Below are 21,647 nucleotides of genomic sequence, written 5' to 3'. Positions count from 1 at the left end.
AATTCTGCCCCACTTTTCTTTAGAGAACTGCTTTAGTTCAGACACATTGTAGGGTTATTGAGCATGAACTCTCTGTTTAAGGTTCTGCCACAGTATCTCAACGCCAGATGTAATGGGATCCCTGTGTTCAAAACAGTTCCACTTTCGACTCATCAGTCCACAGAACATTCTCCAAAAGGTTTGAGGATCATCAAGGTGTGGTTTGGCAAAATTCAGATGAGCCTTAATGTTCTTCTATATTAGCAGTGGTTTTCACCACACCACTCTTCCATGGATGCCATTTTTGGCCAGCAGCTTTGTGATAGTGGAGTCATGAACAGTGACCAGTGATCCTTGGATGTTGTCTTTGGCTTTTTTGTGACTTCTTGACTGAGTCGTTGCTGTGCTCTTGGAGGAATTTTGGAAGGTTGGCCACTTCTGGGAAGGTTCACTACTGTGCCAAGTTTTCTCCATTTGGAGGTAATGACTCTCACTGTGGTTCTTTGAAGTCCCAGAGCTTTTGAAATAGCTCTGTAACCCTTCCCAGACTTATGTATTTCAGTCACCTTTTTCCTCATCCTTTCTAGAATTTCTTTCGGCCTTGGCATAGTGTGCAACTGGGTGAGACCTTTTAGCCAATGTAATGCAGCTTCATGAAAAAGTTTTATTTACCGGTAGGTGTTGATGTGATTGAGCAGGACCCGCAGTAATCAGATCTGGGTGCGTCTAGTCCAGCTGAACCCCATTATGAATGCGGTTTCATAGATTTGGGGATTTAGTAACTAAGGGGAAAATACTTTTTCACACAGGCCCAGCTGGTATTGGATAACATTTTTGCTTCAATAAATAACATTATCATTTCAAAACTGTATTTTGTGTTTACTCAATTGCTTTATGTTAGATTTTAGAAACAATTTAGTATGAGATATACACAAAAACAGAAGAAATCAGTATGGGGCAAATAAACATGAAAAAATCACATACCAATCCACAATTTCAATACATATTTGAGATTTCTCAAGTTTCCCCCAGCAGAGCTGAATAAATTCAATTGATCTGTTTGGATATTTGTTTTGTTTGTTTATTAAATGTTTGAATAATTTTAAGACGTGCTTTTTTTTAAAAAGATTAATATATGCGCATATTAGCAAATTTTGTACACCATTGTAATTCAAAATGTGCTTTACATAGAGATGATAAAGCAATACAAGATTCATAATACATTTTAAAATAATTCAAGAACATGAAAATTAAAAATTAGAAAAAAGTATTAAAATAAATACTTCTTTATTAAAATGTTTAAAACAGAAGGAAAAAGAATACATATATAAAATGAGCCAGTGCAATCAGTCAGTAAATGCACAGCTAAATAGACATGTATACAGTCTGGATTTAAAGGTTATTAATAGAGTGAGGATATTTTGATGCACAGGAGCTGCACATACAGCAGCTGTTACATCATTGCTGTGGGCTGAATGCAACTCGTGCAGGGCTCTGTCACCAGTAATCTCAAGCAAGGTTAGGCTGCCCTTGTGGCTTTGATGCATGTGCAGCCTCCGTGCTGCTGCTCTGCTCTGTACGTCAGGCAACAGACCTGATGAGTAAGCCCAAGCACTGTGATTTCAGCCTTTATTGCTCATCTGTGTCCTGACTGCACCAAATTAAATATTGTCCTTAAAAATACAAAATAGATCTGGAGATCATCTGGCTATATAGGCTTTATAAAATACCTTTTATGCTAATTCTAACTTGAATATACACTCACCTAAAGGATTATTAGGAACACCATACTAATACTGTGTTTGACCCCCTTTCGCCTTCAGAACTGCCTTAATTCTATGTGGCATTGATTCAACAAGGTGCTGAAAGCATTCTTTAGAAATGTTGGCCCATATTGATAGGATAGCATCTTGCAGTTGATGGAGATTTGTGGGATGCACATCCAGGGCACGAAGCTCCCGATCCACCACATCCCAAAGATGCTCTATTGGGTTGAGATCTGGTGACTGTGGGCCTATTTTAGTACAGTGAACTCATTGTCATGTTCAAGAAACCAATTTGAAATGATTCGAGCTTTGTGACATGGTGCATTATCCTGCTGGAAGTAGCCATCAGAGGATGGGTACATGGTGGCCATAAAGGGATGGACATGGTCAAAAACAATGCTCAGGTAGGCCGTGGTATTTAAACGATGCCCAATTGGCACTAAGGGGCCTAAAGTGTGCCAAGAAAACATCCCCCACACCATTACACCACCACCACCAGCCTGCACAGCGGTAACAAGGCATGATGGATCCATGTTCTCATTCTGTTTATGCCAAATTCTGACTCTACCATCTGAATGTCTCAACAGAAATCGAGACTCATCAGACCAGGCAACATTTTTCCAGTCTTCAACTGTCCAATTTTGGTGAGCTCTTGCAAATTGTAGCCTCTTTTTCCTATTTGTAGTGGAGATGAGTGGTGAAATACTCAGACCAGCCCGTCTGGCACCAACAACCATGCGACGCTCAAAATAGCTTAAATCACCTTTCTTTCCCATTCTGACTTTCAGTTTGGAGTTCAGGAGATTGTCTTGACCAGGACCACACCCCTAAATGCATTGAAGCAACTGCCATGTGATTGGTTGATTAGATAATTGCATTAATGAGAAATTGAACAGGTGTTCCTAATAATCCTTCAGGTGAGTGTATGTAACACAGTATAGTTTTATTGATAAATGGTCCTCTAAAACGCATTTATGCTTATAATAATGTGTATTTAATATAATCTAATTTACATGATAAATGACCACTTAAAATGTATTTATGCTCATTTTAATTAGTTACATGAAGTCAACTTATTTACTGGTGAACTGCATCTCTATTGGCTTTGTAATGTTTTAACCATTTTTGGTGCCCCCTCAGTCTTCACTAAAGTCTCTATTTAGTGACTGTTATTGGTATCCATACTTACCTCATCTTGAGTGTTTTTTATTTTTTTATATATTAGCTAATTTGATAATACATCCAGCATCCATTAAGATTGTAGTACTGAAGAAAATTGTTTACTTTTTAAAAATGTGCTAAAATTAACAACACATTTTACCTTGTTAATATGCATTCCATAATATTTCATAGAACAAAATCGGCAAAGAAAATGCCCGAAAAGTTTGTTTCTGTCTGGGCCTAGACTCATCTAAACACTGATTTATCATTGAATTCATTGGCACAAAGGATGTGTTGCAAAAAAAATACATATAAATACAGAAAATTAGACATGGCTGGAGAATACTAATTGCAACCATACAGCAACGTTAGGGTGTTATCTTAATTCGAAATAATGACAACAATGCCTGATATTACCACATGTACACATTTCTGCCTAGTCGTTGTTACGGAATTGGTTGGATAGCTGCTAAGTCTTAACCAGTTACCTATTGAATTCAGTTCACAAAGCCTGCGTGCAGCTATAGGCAGTGTATCATCCAGGTTATTGTCATAAGAGCTGTCATGGCCTGGTTTGTGGCTGGGTGACTGTAACACAGTTAAGGACCGGCTTGTCAACATAAATCACAATTTAATGCAAACTTAAACCAAAATCACAAACACATGACGGACATGCCCGTAATTCTCTCGCTCGAACCATCGTCACCAGCCGCCTTTATCCCTCACGCGCCTCATCAGGCCGATTGAGGACCGGGTGCGCGATATTCCGACCCGGCCCTGCCCCCCTCCGCTCCACACTCCTCCCGCCGTTATCTCAGGCCGTGGTGCCACCGGCATGAACCAAAAGCATAAACAAACACACACATGACGGACATGCCCGTAATTCATTCTCTTTCTCTCTCTCTCTCTCTCTCTCTCTCGGCTCTGTGGCTGCTGCCTTTTTATGCCGCTCTCCCCATGCTTACTGAAATTAGACACAGGTGTTAGACATAATTTAGCTCAGGTGTAAGCACCCTTACCGCTTTTCTCTCCCGGACGGGCGCTTGACCACGCCCGCTGCCACAGTGACACTTTGCATTGCTCCTCTTCATTATATCAACCAAATGTACTGATCTCATTCTTTGAATATCTGCTGCACAAGGTTTAGTATAACTTGGTGTAAATGTGGTATATCTACTGGAATAGTCAGTCTGCTTGCAAACAAGTTGGAGAAGTCCCTTATAACACAGGTGGATGAACTTAAAAATGAAAGTTCTGTGATTTACTCTTTCTTCTTTTATGGAACACCAAAGTTGTAGTTTGACAGCTCAGACATTCTGCAAATTTCCAAAAAGGATATCCGGACACAAAGTGCAGCACTTTAAAATGGTGACTAACAGTTTTTCAACAAATAAACAGGCTAAATAATTATAACATCTCATTGCGCAAAATTGTCATAGTAAGAGAAGTAAAACATAAGAAAGGCTTCAATACAAGGCTTATCCACATCCTGAATGCAGAATGACACTCTTCAATGTAGTTTGTCGACCAATATGGGTTTTTCACCGGTCGATGTGGATACTGATATCTAGAGAGCAGGATAGCCAATTTAAATGCTGATAAACATACAATTTAACAATAGCAAATCAGATGTACACGATTTCTTTATAAAAACATAGTGTTGACTGTCCATTGACAAATCTATTTTGGAATTGACACAAGGGATTGTTAACACTTCTGTTAAACGACCAAGCGAACACGGTTATCGGCCAATGCTAATAATCACAAAAAGGCCAAATATGGGCCGATTAATCTGCCTGGCCGATATATCGGTATATCAGTACTTCACTGTAACCAGAGTGCTTCAGGATAATCCTAGCTGCGCATTCAAAAGCACAGAACTGCCAGATAATATTGCATGTACACGCATGTATGTATCTAGTTCACGACACCAAGCAGTTTCAACTTTTATCACAACTATTTTTTTAAGCAGTGTCATACAGAATCAGTAAATGACTAATGAAACATTACTCACTTTAACGTCCAACAGTGATTGTTTTGTCATGTATTGTTAATGCAGTGCTTTGCTGTAACAACAGTGCATAAAAGACTAAACCTTAAACGTTAAAGAGACTATCATCATGCAATGCAGTTGCATCTCTCAATCAATTCGAGAATTGCATCTCCCATTAAAACCATTTCATTAGTCAACCACCCTGGCACATCCCTAGTCGTTATTCTCTCAATCTCACTTGACCGCTGTGGTTAGCATTCACTTTCATTGCACGGAAAAGAGCAACTTGGCATATTCTGTTCTAAATATCTAATAATGTTCCATTGAATAAAGTAAGTCATACAGGCATAACATAAATGAGTGACTAAATGACACAATTTTCTTTTTCCCTTGAAGCTTGTTTTAAAGAATGAAAAAGCTCTTTTTTTACTCCCAAGTTTTACCAAGTATGACAAAGGATGGAACCCTGGATGTTCTAAGTTGTAACTCTGAAACCCATGTTTTTTCCTCATCAGTGATGCATAATGCCGATAGTTGACAAGCTCAAAGAGGCCCTGAAGCCGGGTCGCAAGGACTGCAGCGATGAAGGCGACCTCAACAAGTTGCTGGCTTTGTCCGCTAAGAAAGTGCTGCTGCAGAAGATCGAGTTTGAACCAGCCAGCAAAGGATTCAGCTACCAGCTGGAGACCCTTAAGACAAAATATGTGATCTTGAATCCCAAGAATGATGGGGCAGCAGCACAGAGACCTCTTGAGCCAGCTCAGATTAAGAGACAAAGTAAGACAAACCACTGCTCACAGCATACAAAGCACTGTTTCGGCACATTTCTTCATAGTTATGTTTCTTTTCAGCTTCTTGCAACCCACCCTAGCATTGTGGTGGAGATTTTTGCACAGTCAAGCAAAGCTCACATTTACTTGAGAAAAAGTAAATTGCTTTTTGCTGAACCTCCCCAGCAATCGAAATTTTATGTCTGATGGCTCTCCTTAGTTAAAGATTATTTGAATTAACACAATGATGTGAACCTTTCTCTGGGCCTGTAACTGGTCTCATCTCTCCGGCAGTCTTGGAGAACCTGAGCGTTGGGCAAAGCGATGGGATCCCTGCTCCGCAGAAGATGCTCTTCCCTGGGAACAAGCTCTCCATGAAGTGGGAGCGGATGTATCGGGTTGGAGCCGGACTCCACAACCTGGGCAACACCTGCTTCCTCAACTCCACTGTGCAGTGTCTCACCTACACCCCACCACTGGCAAACTACCTCCTGTCAAAGGAGCACAGCCGATCCTGTGAGCAACCACTTCACTGAATATTATACCAGAATCATAGTCTAGGCAAGAATGCTAATGTTAATGGTTTGCCAGTGCACCGCAAGTGGGCAGTCCAGTTTCACACATAATGGGCCTCATTCATGAAACGAGCAGAACAAAGTTTTGTGTAAATTGTTTGTAATGTCTTTCTAATATAAGTTTTCATATTTTCAAAACATTTCTTGGTACAAACTAAATTGACTTGACCTCTTTGTTTCACAAAAGATCCTTGCAAGAACCTATAATGATGGAAAGTTGCTGTCAGTTAAGTGCGATTACTGTTATTGATAGTCATATGGAATCTTTGTGTACGGAACACTCCGCAGAATTGGGACATGCATCATTTCTGATTTGAGCACAATTAATTTAAAAATCACACCATTTCTGTTCAGCTTAGATGCATTTACTAGTGAGTCTGTTGGCTATATTAAATGGCAAATTCGATGTGTGTCGATTTTGATAATTGTTAATGAGTGTGCACTCTATTAATGAATGTTTGGCATTGACTAACATACGTTAAACTAACAAATCTGGGGTGTACTCCTGTGTTTCGGGAAGATCCCTTACTTGCACATATTACTCCCCTATTTACACACATTTACAAGATTTTTATGAATGAGGACCAATGTGTGTTCTTGTGTTAATGTAACAAATCGCAAAACTCAAGGGAGCATCAGATGCACGTATTGGAGCGTCTCACTTTGTATTGCATCATAATTGCAGTATTTTTAGGTCACAGTGTCAAGGTAAACATACTTTAAAACGAGATCCGTTCATTCAGATTTGCGCTCCGTCCAGCTGTGTTTCAATGCCGAAACACATTCTCATCTTGTGCTGTCGCTAGTGTCCAGCAAGCCTGAGTGGGGTTTGTTCTCTGTACAGCTGTACATTGCCAGTACATCTGGAGTTTTTCTTACTGCCCCTTCTGAAAACAGGTGATACTTTAAGCTTGAATTGCACTGATGGTAGGAGGATTCCATATTAGAGTTCGGGGACATATTATTTTTAACACGTTATTTTTTATATGATTAATCACACTGAAATAACATGTTAAATCGTCAGCCCTACTATAAACCTGTTGAAAACAGCAGACAGCTCCCCTTGTGGCAACACTGATAATGCAACACAAACTTGAATTCTATTATTAATTGGAACGTAACAAGCTTGCATCATTAGAAGCATTTGTGCTCAATTAATGTGTAGAGAGTTTTTCACAACTTATATTGGTTTGTTAAAAGACACGGGATCAACAAACATGTCTAACGTAGATCAGAATTTTTCAAGATATTTTGTCCCAGCTTTCACTATGAAAAACCATGACAAACTGATGTAAAATCCTTTTTTGCCTCCTGCAGGTCACCAGTCTGGATTCTGCATGATTTGTGTAATGCAGAACCATATCATCCAAGCTTTTGCCAACACGGGCAATGCCATAAAACCTGTATCTTTCATCCGAGACCTGAAAAGTAAGTGCTTCCTATAATGGCTGAGAGTAATGCAACACTTACACATGTCATAAAGAGTCAGATAACTTAACAGTTACAGGAAGTGAAGAGATTAATCAGCCTCTGGCTAAGTGTTGAGTCATGAGATTGAGTTTCCAGACACTATTAGGAGTGTTGCTTCCGTCTTTTGTACCTCTTCTTTTGGGGATTTTTTTGGTGTTTACTCTTTCCTTTTCATTTCCCTACTTGCTTGCTTTCTTCCTTTTGCTTTCTTTCTGCTTTTCTTGTGTTTTCCTTTCCTGTCTTGTTCTTTTCTTTTGCCCCTCCTTTTTAAATAATAGTTTTTTATGGTAGGGTGACTTCTGAAACATTTTTACTTTTTTCTGACCCTTCAGAAATTGCTCGCCATTTCCGGTTTGGGAGCCAAGAGGATGCTCACGAGTTTTTGCGCTACACCATTGATGCCATGCAGAAAGCTTGTCTAAATGGATATCCAAAGTAAGATCAGTACTGGAGTTACTGCACTGTAAAGGTTTGTCTTATTGCATAAGAGTATTAATTTATCCTTTTTTTACAGACTAGACAGGCAGACACAGGCCACCACACTCGTCCACCAGATTTTTGGGGGTTATTTAAGGTCACGAGGTAAGCACAAAGCACCACATCAGTTTGAAGGCTATTGTGATACATTGAGATCTAAGGAATTGTTTTTCAATCAAATGACATTTAAACAGCGCTTAACCATTAAAAGTGAAGCCTTGTTGTTAAAACTGTTAAAATGTGTTCTTAAAACATTTCTTTTGCTGTTTTTGCAGTGAAGTGCTCCATTTGTAAAAGTGTGTCAGATACGTATGATCCATACCTAGACATCGCTCTAGAGATTCGGGTGAGACAGAAAAAGACAGAAAAGTCAGAGACTTTGACCCTCATCTTTTTTTTAAAAAGATGAATGTCTTGTGTTATGGACATAAAACTCCTCTGAATATTGTTAGCGTTCTCTTTCACTCTCTTTTAGCAAGCAGCTAACATTGTCCGTGCACTGGAGCTGTTTATCAAGCCTGACTTTTTGAGTGGCGAGAATGCCTACATGTGTGCCAAGTGAGTTACGCACCCATATTTCCTGTTTTTCTGTATTGTGTAAACCTATGAAATCACACTTCTACATGGTCAACATGTAGTAATCATGAAACTATTGCCTGTACATTAAGAAAATGTTCCGTCATTCTTTGTTTTCATGCTTAAGATGCAAGAAAAAGGTTCCAGCAACTAAGCGGTTCTCAATTCACCGAACATCAAATGTGCTGACGCTGTCACTTAAACGCTTCGCCAACTTTAGTGGAGGAAAAATTACCAAGGTACACGCCTTAACATTCCACTGAGACCCAAACATGCTCTTAGGCTGAGAGCAAAGCACTGATTTCTCAATGAATGCTTTCTGATAGGATGTTGGCTACCCAGAGTTCCTGAACATTCGGCCGTACATGTCGCAGAGCACTGGAGATCCTGTGATGTATGGCCTCTATGCTGTCCTCGTGCACTCAGGGTACAGCTGCCATGCTGGACATTACTACTGCTACGTCAAGGTGAGAGCAGTGAATAGAATTGGTTTGATAAAATCAAAATAATATAGGCTTTTAGTCAATGTCTGTTAGCTTAGAGGGAATCTAAATGCTAGTGTACTAAATAATTGACAAAATAAACTATTAGCACATATTTTTGATGTTAATAACATCAAACCTCACTGGTAAAACAAAATTGGCTTTATTCTACATATATACTGCTGGGTTTTTATATGCCTCATTAACTCTGGAGCTTTTTTGGGGTGCTGCCTGCAATTTATTTTATTATTATTATTATTATTTTATTATATTTATTTTTAATCATGGAATTCTGGTTCTGGTCACTCCATCTCCCTCCAAAAAGTTTTATTTTATTCCACTAGATGGCTGCAAGTGCAATAATTGTTTTTCCTCTATCACCTTCCCTCACAATATCCTTATCTGAGATGTCATGGGCACTCTTAACAAATTTTAGCCCTCACTGATGTGCTCGTCCATAGACATTGTCTAATTTTCAATTCAGGCTCAATCCCCATTGTTTAATCTAAAATATCGGCCTCTGAGTGGACTAAAAGCTTTATCTATCATAAGAAAGCTGAGATCCTTCCCTTTGCAATGATAATAACATTTTAACAATATTCAATAACATGTATTTCAGATGATTTGTTTAGCATGCTTTTCCTGCTGGTCTGCTGGAATGGCTTTTGGTTTTTTAAATATAAATGGTAGAAGCAGAAATAAAGTTTTTAGCAATTTTGGGTTTATAGCAGCAGCAGTCAAGTGGTTTTTATTGTCGTTTCAACCATATACAGTTAGTACAGTACACAGCAAAACGAGACAACGTTCCTCCAGGACCATGGTGCTACATAAAAACAACAAAGGACCAACACAGGACCACATGAGACAACACAACGAAATAAAATACCTATATAAAAAACCTATATACCTATATAAAGTGCACGTGCAAACATGTGCAAAAAGTACGGGACAGTACAACAAATTTCTGACAATGAACAGGACAATAGACAGTGAAGCGCCGACCAGTACTCAGTAGTGCAAAAAGATGACAGTTTCTAAAAATGTAAACATAACATACTATGAGATAATGTTCTATGCACATAGCAGTTATTGAGGTAGCAGACAGTTATAAAGTGACAGTAAAAGTGCAACTCAGGACACGTGTGTGTCAAACCAGTCTCTGAGTATTGAGGAGTCTGATGGCTTGGGGAAGAAGCTGTTACACAGTCTGGCCGTGAGGGCCCGAATGCTTCGGTACCTCTTGCCAGACGGGAGGAGGGTAAAGAGTTTGTGTGAGGGGTGTGTGGGGTCGTCCACAATGCTGGTTGCTTTATGGATACAGTGTTTTTTGTAAATGTCTTTGATGGAGGGAAGAGAGACCCCAATGATCTTCTCAGCTGTCCTCACTATCCTCTGCAGGGCTTTGCGGTCCGAAACGGTGCAAGTCCCAAACCAGGCAGTGATGCAGCTGCTCAGGATGCTCTCAATAGTCCCTCTATAGAATGTAGTGAGGATGGGGGTTGGGAGATGTGCTTTCCTCAGCCTTCGAAGAAAGTAGAGACGCTGCTGGGCTTTCTTGGTGATAGAGCTGGTGTTGAGGGACCAGGTGAGGTTCTCCGCCAAGTGAACACCAAGGAATTTGGTGCTTTTGACGATCTCCACAGAGGAGCCGTCGATGTTCAGCGGAGTGTGTTCACCTTGTGCTCTCCTAAAGTCAACAACCATCTCTTTTGTTTTGTCGACATTCAGGGACAGGTTGTTGGCTCTACACCAGTTCGTCAGCCGCTGCACCTCCTCTCTGTATGCTGACTCGTCGTTCTTGCTGATGAGACCCACCACGGTCGTGTCATCGGCGAACTTGATGATGTGATTCGAGCTGTGCATTGCTGCACAGTCGTGAGTCAGCAGAGTGAACAGCAGTGGACTGAGCACACAGCCCTGGTGGGCCCCAGTGCTCAGTGTGGTGGTGGTGGAGATGCTGTTCCAGATCCGGACTGACTGAGGTCTCCCAGTCAGGAAGTCCAGGATCCAGTTGCAGAGGGAGGTGTCCAGGCCCAGCAGGTTCAGCTTTCCAATCAGGTGCTGGGGAATGATTGTGTTGAATGCTGAGCTGAAATCTATGAACAGCATTCGAACGTATGAGTCCTTATTGTCTAGGTGGGTGAGGGCCAGATGGAGGGTTGTGGTGATGGCATCGTCCGTTGAACGGTTTGAACGATCACGCAAACTGCAGTGGGTCTAGTGAGGGGGCAGCTGGGTCTTAATCTGCCTCATGACGAGCCTCTCGAAGCACTTCATGATGATGGGTGTAAGTGCGACGGGACGGTAGTCGTTGAGGCAGGACACTGAAGACTTCTTTGGCATGGGGATGATGGTGGTGGCCTTGAAGCACGTTGGAACGACGACGCTGCTCAGAGAGATGTTGAAGATGTCGGTAAGAACATCTGCTAGCTGGTCTGCACATCCTCTGAGCACTCTGCCAGGAATGTTGTCTGGTCCAGCAGCCTTCCATGGGTTGACTCTACGTAGAGTTTTCCTCACATCTGCCATGGTAAGACAGAGCACCTGGTCGTTGGGAGGAGGGGTGGACTTCCTCGCCATCACGTCGTTCTGCACTTCAAACCGAGCGTAGAAGTCGTTCAGCGCATCTGGAAGGGAGGCATCTTTGTCACAGGCAACTGATGTTGTCCTGTAGTTGGTGATGGCCTGGATGCCCTGCCACATGCGCCGCGTGTCACCGCTGTCCTGGAAGTGACTGTGGATTCTCTGGGCGTGTGCGCGCTTTGCCTCTCTGATTGCCCGTGTCAGCACATAAGAGACATTTGTCTTAAAGAAATCATATTTCACTTTGTGATTGTTTTGAAAATCTTTTGAACTGTGGTATAAGAGCAACAAAAATAAACTGTACACTCGCATTCCTGAAAATTAGAGCTTTATTTTGATATATGATGTCTATTTAAGTGCTATTTGAAAGACTTTTATACTTATTATTATTTCTGCCACATGACCTCTAGGTGTTGCTGATTTTCATCGCTAAAGTTTTCAGGCCGTATATTGTTATTTAGTGTAATAAATGCAGAAGTGAATTATTATCTATGAAAAGATCAGAATCTAAGCTTTCAAACGATACCTCACATGTATAACTTACATACTCAAAGACTTGTAAATTTTAAGGGTAAACTTATTTCACGACATAGCGCCCCCTTTTGGTCTACAGAGTTGAACAGGTTAACTTGGTTGTCTTGGCTAATGCAAAACTGATGCAAACTGTATCTTTTTTTTTTCCACAGGCCAGTAATGGACTGTGGTATCAGATGAACGACTCCATGGTGCACTCCAGTAACATCAAAGTTGTCCTTAATCAGCAGGCTTACGTCCTCTTTTACCTGAGGTAGTACTTGTGCTCTTTCATCTGTTGTTCCTTTTACAATAGTATGTAGAGGTGTCTTTATTTTAAAAACGCTTGTTTTTTTGGAAGGATTCCAGAGAAGAAGAATACAGATGCTTTAAATACAAAACAAAACATTGTGCATTCTGGGAGGTCTAATATAACCCCAGAGCAGCTGAAGAAGAGCACACTCAATGGGCCGCTGTCTTCACCACAGGTTACGAAGGTATACACACATGACACAAGCTTGAGATGTGATGCTTTCAAAGGCATAAAGGCTAGGGTATACTTTGTTTTTGTCCATGCACAGTCAAGTGTGCAAGCCTTTCAAAGTATACTCATTTGAGCATAAGCCCATATGGACGTGTTCAATGCATGCGCGGTACGACTGCTTCGTGATACGGTCAACGGTAGATGCATGCACAGGCGACAAACTGCAGTGTGAATGATGAAATTTGTCAATTTTACAGAGCATGGAAAACACAAATTTTTGTATGCATGTATAATGTTTGCTAAGGCACTTTTAATATTGCATATACTTATATCATTTTGTGATTACATTTTTTTGTGTCATATGCTCTTGTAGAGGCTTGATCCAGCTCAGCTGAGGAAGATCCAGTCTGTAGATGGTGGTCTTGGAATTCCAGTAGCCAGAAATTGTTTAGGGCTCCAGTCGCCCAAGATGTCTAACGGTACAGCGGCCTCCCATGCGCTGCCCAAGCCGTCCGGTGGCCCCACACTGATCGAGGAGCCCTTTAAGAAGGTTAAGAAGCCCATACCTCAGCCTCTGTCTCGTAGCAGCACCCCCGCTCCACCCAACGGCCTTGCCAAACCAGACACAGACAAGAGGAGCAACAGCGAGGCCCGTAGCCTGCCTTCATCTACCTCACTCAAATCTCTCTCAGACTCCTCCTCAGCAGACACCTCCTCCGACTCAAAAGTAAGTCATCTTAAACTTAAAGGTGAAGTTTTTTCAGACTGACCACACTGTGAATTCAGTGACATCTCAGGGTTTTTCCTGGGTCAAATGTGGTCTTACTAATATTACATAAATTAATATTATTTTTCATAATTTCAGCATCTAGAACCTTTTGAACTTGACACTGAATTTGTTTACTTCAGGTGCTATATGAAATCAAACTAAACTTAAATAACTTTCTATAGGACTAGTTATAATATTCAAACTGAACCCATAAGTATATCACTTTACTGAGCTGGGACTTAATGCTCCTAAAGATGTAAGTAATCTTTAGGAACATCTGAAGGCAAACAAGGCCAGTTTATTTACTAATAACTAACATCATTCTAAGGGAACATATACACTGATAAGCCAAAACATTTTGACAACCTAATATGATGTTGGTCCTCCGTGTCTTGTAAGTTGTGAGGTTGAGCCACTGTGGATCAGACTTATTGGTCCAGCACATGCCAAAGATGCCCAATCGGATTGAGATCTGGGGAATTTGGAAGCCGGGGCAACACCTTGAACTCTTTATCATGTTCCTCAAACCATTCCCGAACAATGTGTGCAGTGTGGCAGGGCACATTACCCTTTTGAAAGAGACCACTACCACCAGATAATGCCATTGCCTTGAAGGCGTGTACCTGGTCTGCAACGATGTTTAGGTAGGTGGCACATAATAGATTGTTGTCCACATGAATGGCAGGACCCAGGGTCTCCTAGCAGAACATTGCCCAATGCATCACACTCCCTCCACTGGCTTGTCGTCTTCCCACAGTGCATCCTGGTGCCATCACTTCCCCAGGTAAACGGCACACACATACAAGGCCATACACGTCGTGTAAAAGAAAGTGGGACTAGGCAACGTTCTTCCACTGCTCAAAGGTCTAGTTCTGACGCTCGTGTGCCCATTTTTTATAGTAGACAGGGGTCATTGTGGGCACTCTGTCCGGTCTACGGCTACACAGCTCCATATACAGCATGTAGCACGTACAGTGTGTTGTGACACATTACTCCCGTAACCATCATTGAACCCATCATTGGATTAGCCTTAGTAGCTCTCATGCATCGTTGAGCTTTGGGTACCCAACACCCTGTTCTTGTTTTGTGACTTGTCCTCCTCGGAACACTGTCAGTAGGTACTCGCCACTGCTGACCAGGAGCACCCCACAAGCCTTGCCATTTCTGAGATGCTCTGACCAAGTCATCTGGCCATAACAATTTGGCCCTTGTCAAAGTCGCTCAGTTGACTACAAGAACTGATTGTTTACCATCTAATCTACCCAGACCTTGACATGTGGCCTTGTTCTCTTCACGTGTAAGTGGTCATAATGTTTTGGCTCACCTGTGTATTACCTAGTCTTTAAATCTTGGAGGTCCAGACTTTAAACCCTTTTTTGCAATTCCATTTGGTAATGCTAGTGTCCAGATTACACACTTCACCTTTAACTATATATAGTATATCTTGGGAAAAAAAAAAGGTGTCAGCACATTACCATTATTCCATAACTTTCAAAGCTGAATTGTTTTTTTAAGATGATTAAAATGTGTATTTAAAAAAAGTCAACATAACATAAAAATAGATCCTATTTACTTTCGTAATACACATTACTGGACTTATTGAGGATGATTTATTGTTGTGCATTATTTTAAAGAAAAAGGTTAAGTTAATAACTTTTCATCAATTTAATTGCTCCACCTCTGAAACGAGTTTCCTTTTTGGCTGACATCACAAAGCCCTCTCAATTTTCAGCCCATCCCATCCAAACACCTGTCATATAGGGGCTACTTACCACGTCCCAATGGATAAAATCAAGGGCCGCCCTCTTGTCGAATATCTTGTTTTACTCAGAAATGTCACATTACTGAATTAAATAGGCCCGCAAACGCTGTTTGACATTGACTGTAAAAGAAAGGAACAAAATATTCTATCAATGTTTTTTCAATGTTTTTATTTATGAATCTTGGAATTGCATCCATAAAGACCCAGAATGATCCATAAATGAAGACTCAGTAGAGTACTCTGTATAAACTCTCAGGAGTCGATTGGCACAAGGAGCGCACCTGTCGGCGACGTGTCAGGTGTGAGCGGCCCTGCGTCTCCCGCTAAGAGCACAGAGCGCGTGAACACAGAGGAGAAGATGGTAAAGCTCAAACTGCAGGCACTCATCAACATCACTTCAGAGCGCATAAGCACCATGTCCCCCCCGCCAGCCAAGCGACTTGCTCTCTCCGCTAAGAAGGTCAGTCCACCAGCCCCATCCACTCTGTTTCATCTAATGCTGGTGTTAAAGTATGTGTTTGTGTTTGCCCACTTCACCCACGTATGCAAACGGGTCTTCATTAAGACTTCCCTTATAAAAGTTTTGGTGGTATGACCGTATATACCGTGTGACAGAATCTGTTTGTCATTTTTTATTTGCTAATTGATTTTAGCTGTTTATAGTTGCAAAAGAATGGCGCAACTTGCACATTAATATGGAATACACTTGGTCTATTTTTAATGTGCTGCTGTTGCCAAAAATATTGGCACCCTTGGTAAATATTCACAAAAATCTAACCTAAGCTAATTTAAAGGGGGACATTGGGGGGGAACTCAAATATTTTTCTTCAAAACACGTTTCCAACAATTATTGGCACCCCTAGAAATTCTTATGATTAAAATGTATCTGAAGTATATTCCCATTCATATTTTAAAATGTGTAGTACACCTGGTTGACTAGGAACATGAAATTGTTCAGCCATGACTTCCTGTTTCACAGGGGTATAAATATTTGGTAACACATAAGCCAAATTCCCTTAGTCATCCATTACAATGGGTAAGAATAAAGCTCTGATGTGTGGCACAAGGTTGTTGAGCTTCACAAAATGGGAAGTGGCAAAAAGAAAATAGCTACATTTCCACCATCAGGGCAATAATTAAGAAGTTCCAATCAACTGGAGATGTTAAGAATCATCCTGAAAGAGGATGTGTGTCTGTATTGACTACATGCATGGTGAGGAGGATGGTTTGAGTGGCCAAAAATTCTCATAGCAGGAGAATTGCAGAAATTAGATGGGTCTTGGGGTTAGAAAGTGTCCAAAACTACAATCAGATGTCACCAATATCACAACAAGTTGTTTGGTTGGGTTTCAAGAAAAAAGCCTCTGCTCTCATCCAACAGCAAACTCAAGCGTCTTCAGTTTGCCAGACACTGCTGGAACTTCAAATGGGACCGTTTCTATGGTCAGATAAACCATAGATCTCAGAATTTGAAGGATCTAGAGAGATTCTGGTCTCCGATCCCTTGCCATGTGTTCTCCAACCTCATTAGGCATTATAGGAGAAGACTCAGAGCTGGTATCTTGGCAAATGGAGGTTGCACAAAGTATTGATTAAAAGGTGCCAATAACTGAGCCACACATATATTTGAGAAAAATATATATACATTTTTTATAAAACCTGTGTTTTCAAGTGTTTGAATATTGAAGAGCAAAAGGATAAATATTAAATACATTTTTTTCACAGCTTCTTTGCTCATATACAGGTGAAACGCGAAAAATTAGAATATCGTGCAAAAGTTCATTAATTTCAGTAATTCAACTTAAAAGGTGAAACTAATATATTATATAGACTCATTACAAGCAAAGTAAGATATTTCAAGCCTTTATTTGATATAATTTTGATGATTATGGCTTACAGCTTATGAAAACCCCAAATTCAGAATCTCAGAAAATTAGAATATTACATGAAATCAATAAAAAAAGGATTTTAAATACAGAAATGTCGGCCCTCTGAAAAGTATAATCATGCATATGTACTCAGTACATGGTTTGGGCCCCTTTGCATTAATTACTGCCTCAATGCGGCGTGGCATGGATGCTATCAGCCTGTGGCACTGCTGAGGTGTTATGGAAGACCAAGATGCTTCAATAGCGGCCTTCAGCTCTTCTGCATTGTTTGGTCTCATGTCTCTCATCTTTCTCTTGGCAATGCCCCATAGATTCTCTATGGGGTTCAGGTCAGGCCGTTTGCTGGCCAGTCAAGCACAGTAATACCATGGTCATTGAACCAGGTTTTGGTACTTTTGCAGTGTGGGCAGGTGCCAAGTCCTGCTGGAAAATGAAGTCAGCATCTCCATAAAGCTTGTCTGCTGAAGGAAGCATGAAGTGCTCTAAAATGTCCCAGTAGACGGCTGCGTTGACTCTGGACTTAATAAAGCACAGTGGACCAACACCAGCCGATGACATGGCTCCCCAAACCAACACAGACTGTGGAAACTTCACACTGGACTTCAAGCATCTTGGATTGTGTGCCTCTCCATTCTTCCTCCAGACTCTGGGACCTTGGTTTCCAAATGTGATGCAAAATTTGCTCTCATCAGAAAAGAGGACTTTGGACCACTGAGCAACAGACCAGTTCTTTTTTTCTTTAGCCCAGGTAAGACGTTTGACATTTGAAGCCCATGTCCAGGACCCGTCTGTGTTTGGTGGCTCTTGATGCAGTAACTCCAGCCTCAGTCCACTCCTTGTGAAGCTCCCCACACATTTGAATGGCCTTTTCCTGACAATCCTCTCCAGGCTACGGTCATCCCTGCTGCTTGTGCACCTTTTTCTTCCACACTTTTCCCTTCCACTTAACTTTCTATTAATGTGCTTTGATACAGCACTTTGAGAACATCCAACTTCTTTTGCAATTACCTTTTGAGGCTTTCCCTCCTTGTGGAGGGTGTCAGTGATGGTTTTCTGCACAACTGTCAGGTCAGCAGTCTTCCCCATGATTGTGAATTCAACTGAACCAGACTGAGAGACCATTTAAAGGCTCAGGAACCCTTTGCAGGTGTTTAGCTGATTAGAGTGTGACACTTTGAGCCTACAATACTGAACCTTTTCACAATATTCTAATTTTCTGAGATTCTGAATTTGGGGTTTTCATAAGCTGTAAGCCATAATCATCAAAATTATATCAAATAAAGGCTTGAAATATCTTACTTTGCTTGTAATGAGTCTATATAATATATTAGTTTCACCTTTTAAGTTGAATTACTGAAATTAATGAACTTTTGCACGATATTCTAATTTTTCGAGTTTCACCTGTATACCAAGGGTGTGAATATTTTTGGCCACAGCTGTATCTACTTTGAACATGGCTTATCTAACTCCATTTTATCTAAATCAATCTGAAAGAAAATAATCAAATGGGATGAAGGACCTTAATTTGTAAAGTCTTTCATTTCCTGCAATATTCTACAAATATTTACCTCATTACCTCATAGTTATATGGAATATTAAACATTTTTATAATAGAATTGATCCCACAAACATACAGTGGCAAGAAAAATTATGGAAACCCTTTGGAATTACAGTTGAAGTCAGAAGTTTTCATACACCTTAGCCAAATACATTTAAACTACATTTTTTCACAATTCCTGACATTTAATCATAGAAAACATCCCTTATTTAGGCCACTTAGGATCACTACTTTATTTTAAGAATGTCAAATGTCAGAATAATAGTAGAGAGAATGATTTATTTCAGCTTTTATTTCTTTCATCACATTCCCAGTCAGTCAAGTCAAGTTTATTTGTATAGCGCCTTTCACAACACACATCGTTTCAAAGCAGCTTTACAGAAGATCAGCATTAACAGACGATAAAACTGTAATGTCTATAAAGTCGATTAATCATCATTGTGTAATTTAGATAAAATAAGATTCTTAATCGTGTTTAAAAATAATTAAATGATAATTTTATTAATAACCCCAGTGAGCAAGATGTAGGCGACTGTGGCAAGGAACACAAAACTCCATAAGATGTAGATTAATGGAGAAAAATAACCTTGGGTGGGTCAGTAGTTTACATACACTTTGTTAGTATTTGGTAGCATTGTCTTTAAATGGTTTAAAACTTGGGTCAAATGTTTTGGGTAACCTTCCACAAGCTTCTCACAATAAGTTGCTGGAATTTCGGCCCATTCCTCCTGACAGAACTGTGTGTAACTGAGTCAGGTTTGTAGGCCTCCTTGCTCGCACACACTTTTTCAGTTCTGCCCCAAAATGTTCTATCGTATTGAGGTCAGGGCTTTGTGATGGCCACTTTAATACCTTGACTTTGCTATCCTTAAGCCATTTTGCCACAACTTTGGAGGTATGCTTGGGGTCATTGTCCATTTCGAAGGAAGACCCATTTGCGACTGAGCTTTAACTTCCTGGCTGATTTCTTGAGATGTTGCTTCAATATATCCACATAATTTTCCTTCCTTATGATGCCATCTACTTTGTGAAGTGTACCAGTCCCTCCTGCAGCAAAGCACCCCCACAACATGATGCTGCCACCCCCATGCTTCACGTTGCTTGCAAGCCTCACCGTTTAATCTCTGTGTATTTATCTATGGTCATTATGGCCAAACAGTTAAATTTTTGTTTCATCAGATCAGAGGACATTTCTACAAAAAGTAAGATCTTTGTCCCCATGTGCACTTGCAAACTGTAATCTGGCTTTTTATGGTGGTTTTTTGGGCAGTGGCTTCCTTTCTGAGCAGCCTTTTAGGTTATGTCGATATAGGACTAATTTGACTGTGGATATAGATACTTGTCTACCTGTTTCTTCCAGCATCTTTACAAGGTCCTTTGTTGTTGTTCTGGGATTGATTTGCACTTTTCGCACCAAACTACGTTCATCTCTAGGAGACAGAATGCGTCTCCTTCCTGAGCTGTATGGTCCCATGGTGTTTATACTTAATACAATATTGTTTGAACAGATGAACACTTTGACTGATTTCTTTTGCTTTTCCCATGATTTCAAGTAAAGAGTTTTAAGGTAGGCCTTAAAATATATCCATAGGTACACCTCCAGTTGACTTCAATTGAATTCCAATCAGAAGCTATTTTGCTATTTGCCTAAAGGCTTGACATAATTTTCTGGAATGTTCCAAGCTGCTTAAAGGCACAGTTAACTTGGTGTATGTAAATGTCTGACCCACTGAAATTAATAGTCAATTAAAAGTGAAACAATCTGCCTGTAAACAATTGTTGGAAAAATTACTTATGTCATGCACAAAGTAGATGTCCTAAACAACTTGCCAAAACTATAGTTTGCTAATATGAAATCTGTTAAGTTTTAATGACATCAACCTAAGTGTATGTAAAGTTCTTCAAATGTAGTTGGTTTTGTACATTAATTGGTAAAATGTAATATTATATTCATCAAAGTCACAAGTATTGACAAACACAATGTGCTTAATCTAACAACACACAACGATAATAATGGTCCATGTCTTTATTGAATACATCCCTTTAAACATTCACAGTGGTGTGGAAAAATTAAGTGAACCCTTAGATTTCATGACTGGTCAATCCTTATTTGGCAACAATAACCGCAACCAAGCATTTCCGGTAGCTGCGGATTAGACCTGCACAATTTTCAGAAGGAATTTTAGACCATTCCTCCTTATAGAACTGCTTCAGTTCAGCCATATTCTTAGGATATCTGGTGTAAACGGCTCTCTTGAGGTCATTCCACAGCATATTTTTGGGGTTAAGGTCTGGGTGGATTTTCTCTTCTTTTTTTGTTGCCATTCTGTAGAGGATTCACTTTGATGTTTAGGGTCATAGTCCTGTACGATATCTTGATAAACTTGGGAATTAATTTTTCTCCCAATGATTGCAAGCGGTCCAGCCCCAAAGCAGAAAAGCCAGAAATAATGATGCTCCCTACACCATACTTAACCGTTGGGATGATGTTTTCATGTTGGTATGCGATGCCTTTTTTATGCCGTACGTAGTGCTGTGTTATTTCCAAAAAATGCAACATTTGTTTCATCAGTCCACAATATATTTATGAAGTAGCATTGTGGTGTGTCAAAGTGGTCTTTGGCAAACTTCAGACGTGAAACACTTTTTTCTTTTTTGAAATCAGCGGCTTCCTTCTTGGTGTCCTGCCATGGACACATGCCTGTTTAATGTTTTCCATATTGTAGACTCATGGAAAGAGATGTAAACCAATTCTAATGATTCCTTCAAGTCTTTAGCGGTCACTCTAGGGTTCTTTTTTTTACCTCATTGAGCATTCTGTGTTGTGCCTTTTGAGTCAT

At 40.3% G+C, this 21,647-nt stretch overlaps 2 protein-coding genes across 3 annotated transcripts in view; one reads left to right on the top strand and one right to left on the bottom strand.

Moving 5' to 3' along the window:
• LOC127652895 (gastrula zinc finger protein XlCGF8.2DB-like) overlaps nucleotides 1–21,647 on the bottom strand; it is a 228,421-nt gene that overhangs the window by 121,477 nt on the left and 85,297 nt on the right. The window lies entirely within an intron of this gene.
• The window catches only part of usp36 (ubiquitin specific peptidase 36), a 42,683-nt gene that overhangs the window by 10,541 nt on the left and 10,495 nt on the right, over nucleotides 1–21,647 (top strand). The window contains exons 2-14 of the mRNA XM_052139330.1: nucleotides 5,415–5,676; nucleotides 5,964–6,185; nucleotides 7,562–7,672; nucleotides 8,047–8,149; nucleotides 8,229–8,296; nucleotides 8,467–8,537; nucleotides 8,667–8,749; nucleotides 8,895–9,006; nucleotides 9,094–9,234; nucleotides 12,519–12,619; nucleotides 12,707–12,842; nucleotides 13,203–13,556; nucleotides 15,617–15,820. Coding sequence (XP_051995290.1) covers nucleotides 5,424–5,676; nucleotides 5,964–6,185; nucleotides 7,562–7,672; nucleotides 8,047–8,149; nucleotides 8,229–8,296; nucleotides 8,467–8,537; nucleotides 8,667–8,749; nucleotides 8,895–9,006; nucleotides 9,094–9,234; nucleotides 12,519–12,619; nucleotides 12,707–12,842; nucleotides 13,203–13,556; nucleotides 15,617–15,820 — 1,959 coding nt within the window. The 5' untranslated portion in view covers nucleotides 5,415–5,423. The remainder of the gene's footprint in view (nucleotides 1–5,414; nucleotides 5,677–5,963; nucleotides 6,186–7,561; nucleotides 7,673–8,046; nucleotides 8,150–8,228; nucleotides 8,297–8,466; nucleotides 8,538–8,666; nucleotides 8,750–8,894; nucleotides 9,007–9,093; nucleotides 9,235–12,518; nucleotides 12,620–12,706; nucleotides 12,843–13,202; nucleotides 13,557–15,616; nucleotides 15,821–21,647) is intronic.

Source organism: Xyrauchen texanus, chromosome 12, assembly GCF_025860055.1.
Source record: "Xyrauchen texanus isolate HMW12.3.18 chromosome 12, RBS_HiC_50CHRs, whole genome shotgun sequence".
NCBI classification, from domain to species: Eukaryota; Metazoa; Chordata; class Actinopteri; order Cypriniformes; family Catostomidae; genus Xyrauchen; species Xyrauchen texanus.
The sequence above is the reverse complement of the archived record's forward strand: the minus strand, read 5'-3'. Positions and strand labels throughout refer to the sequence as shown.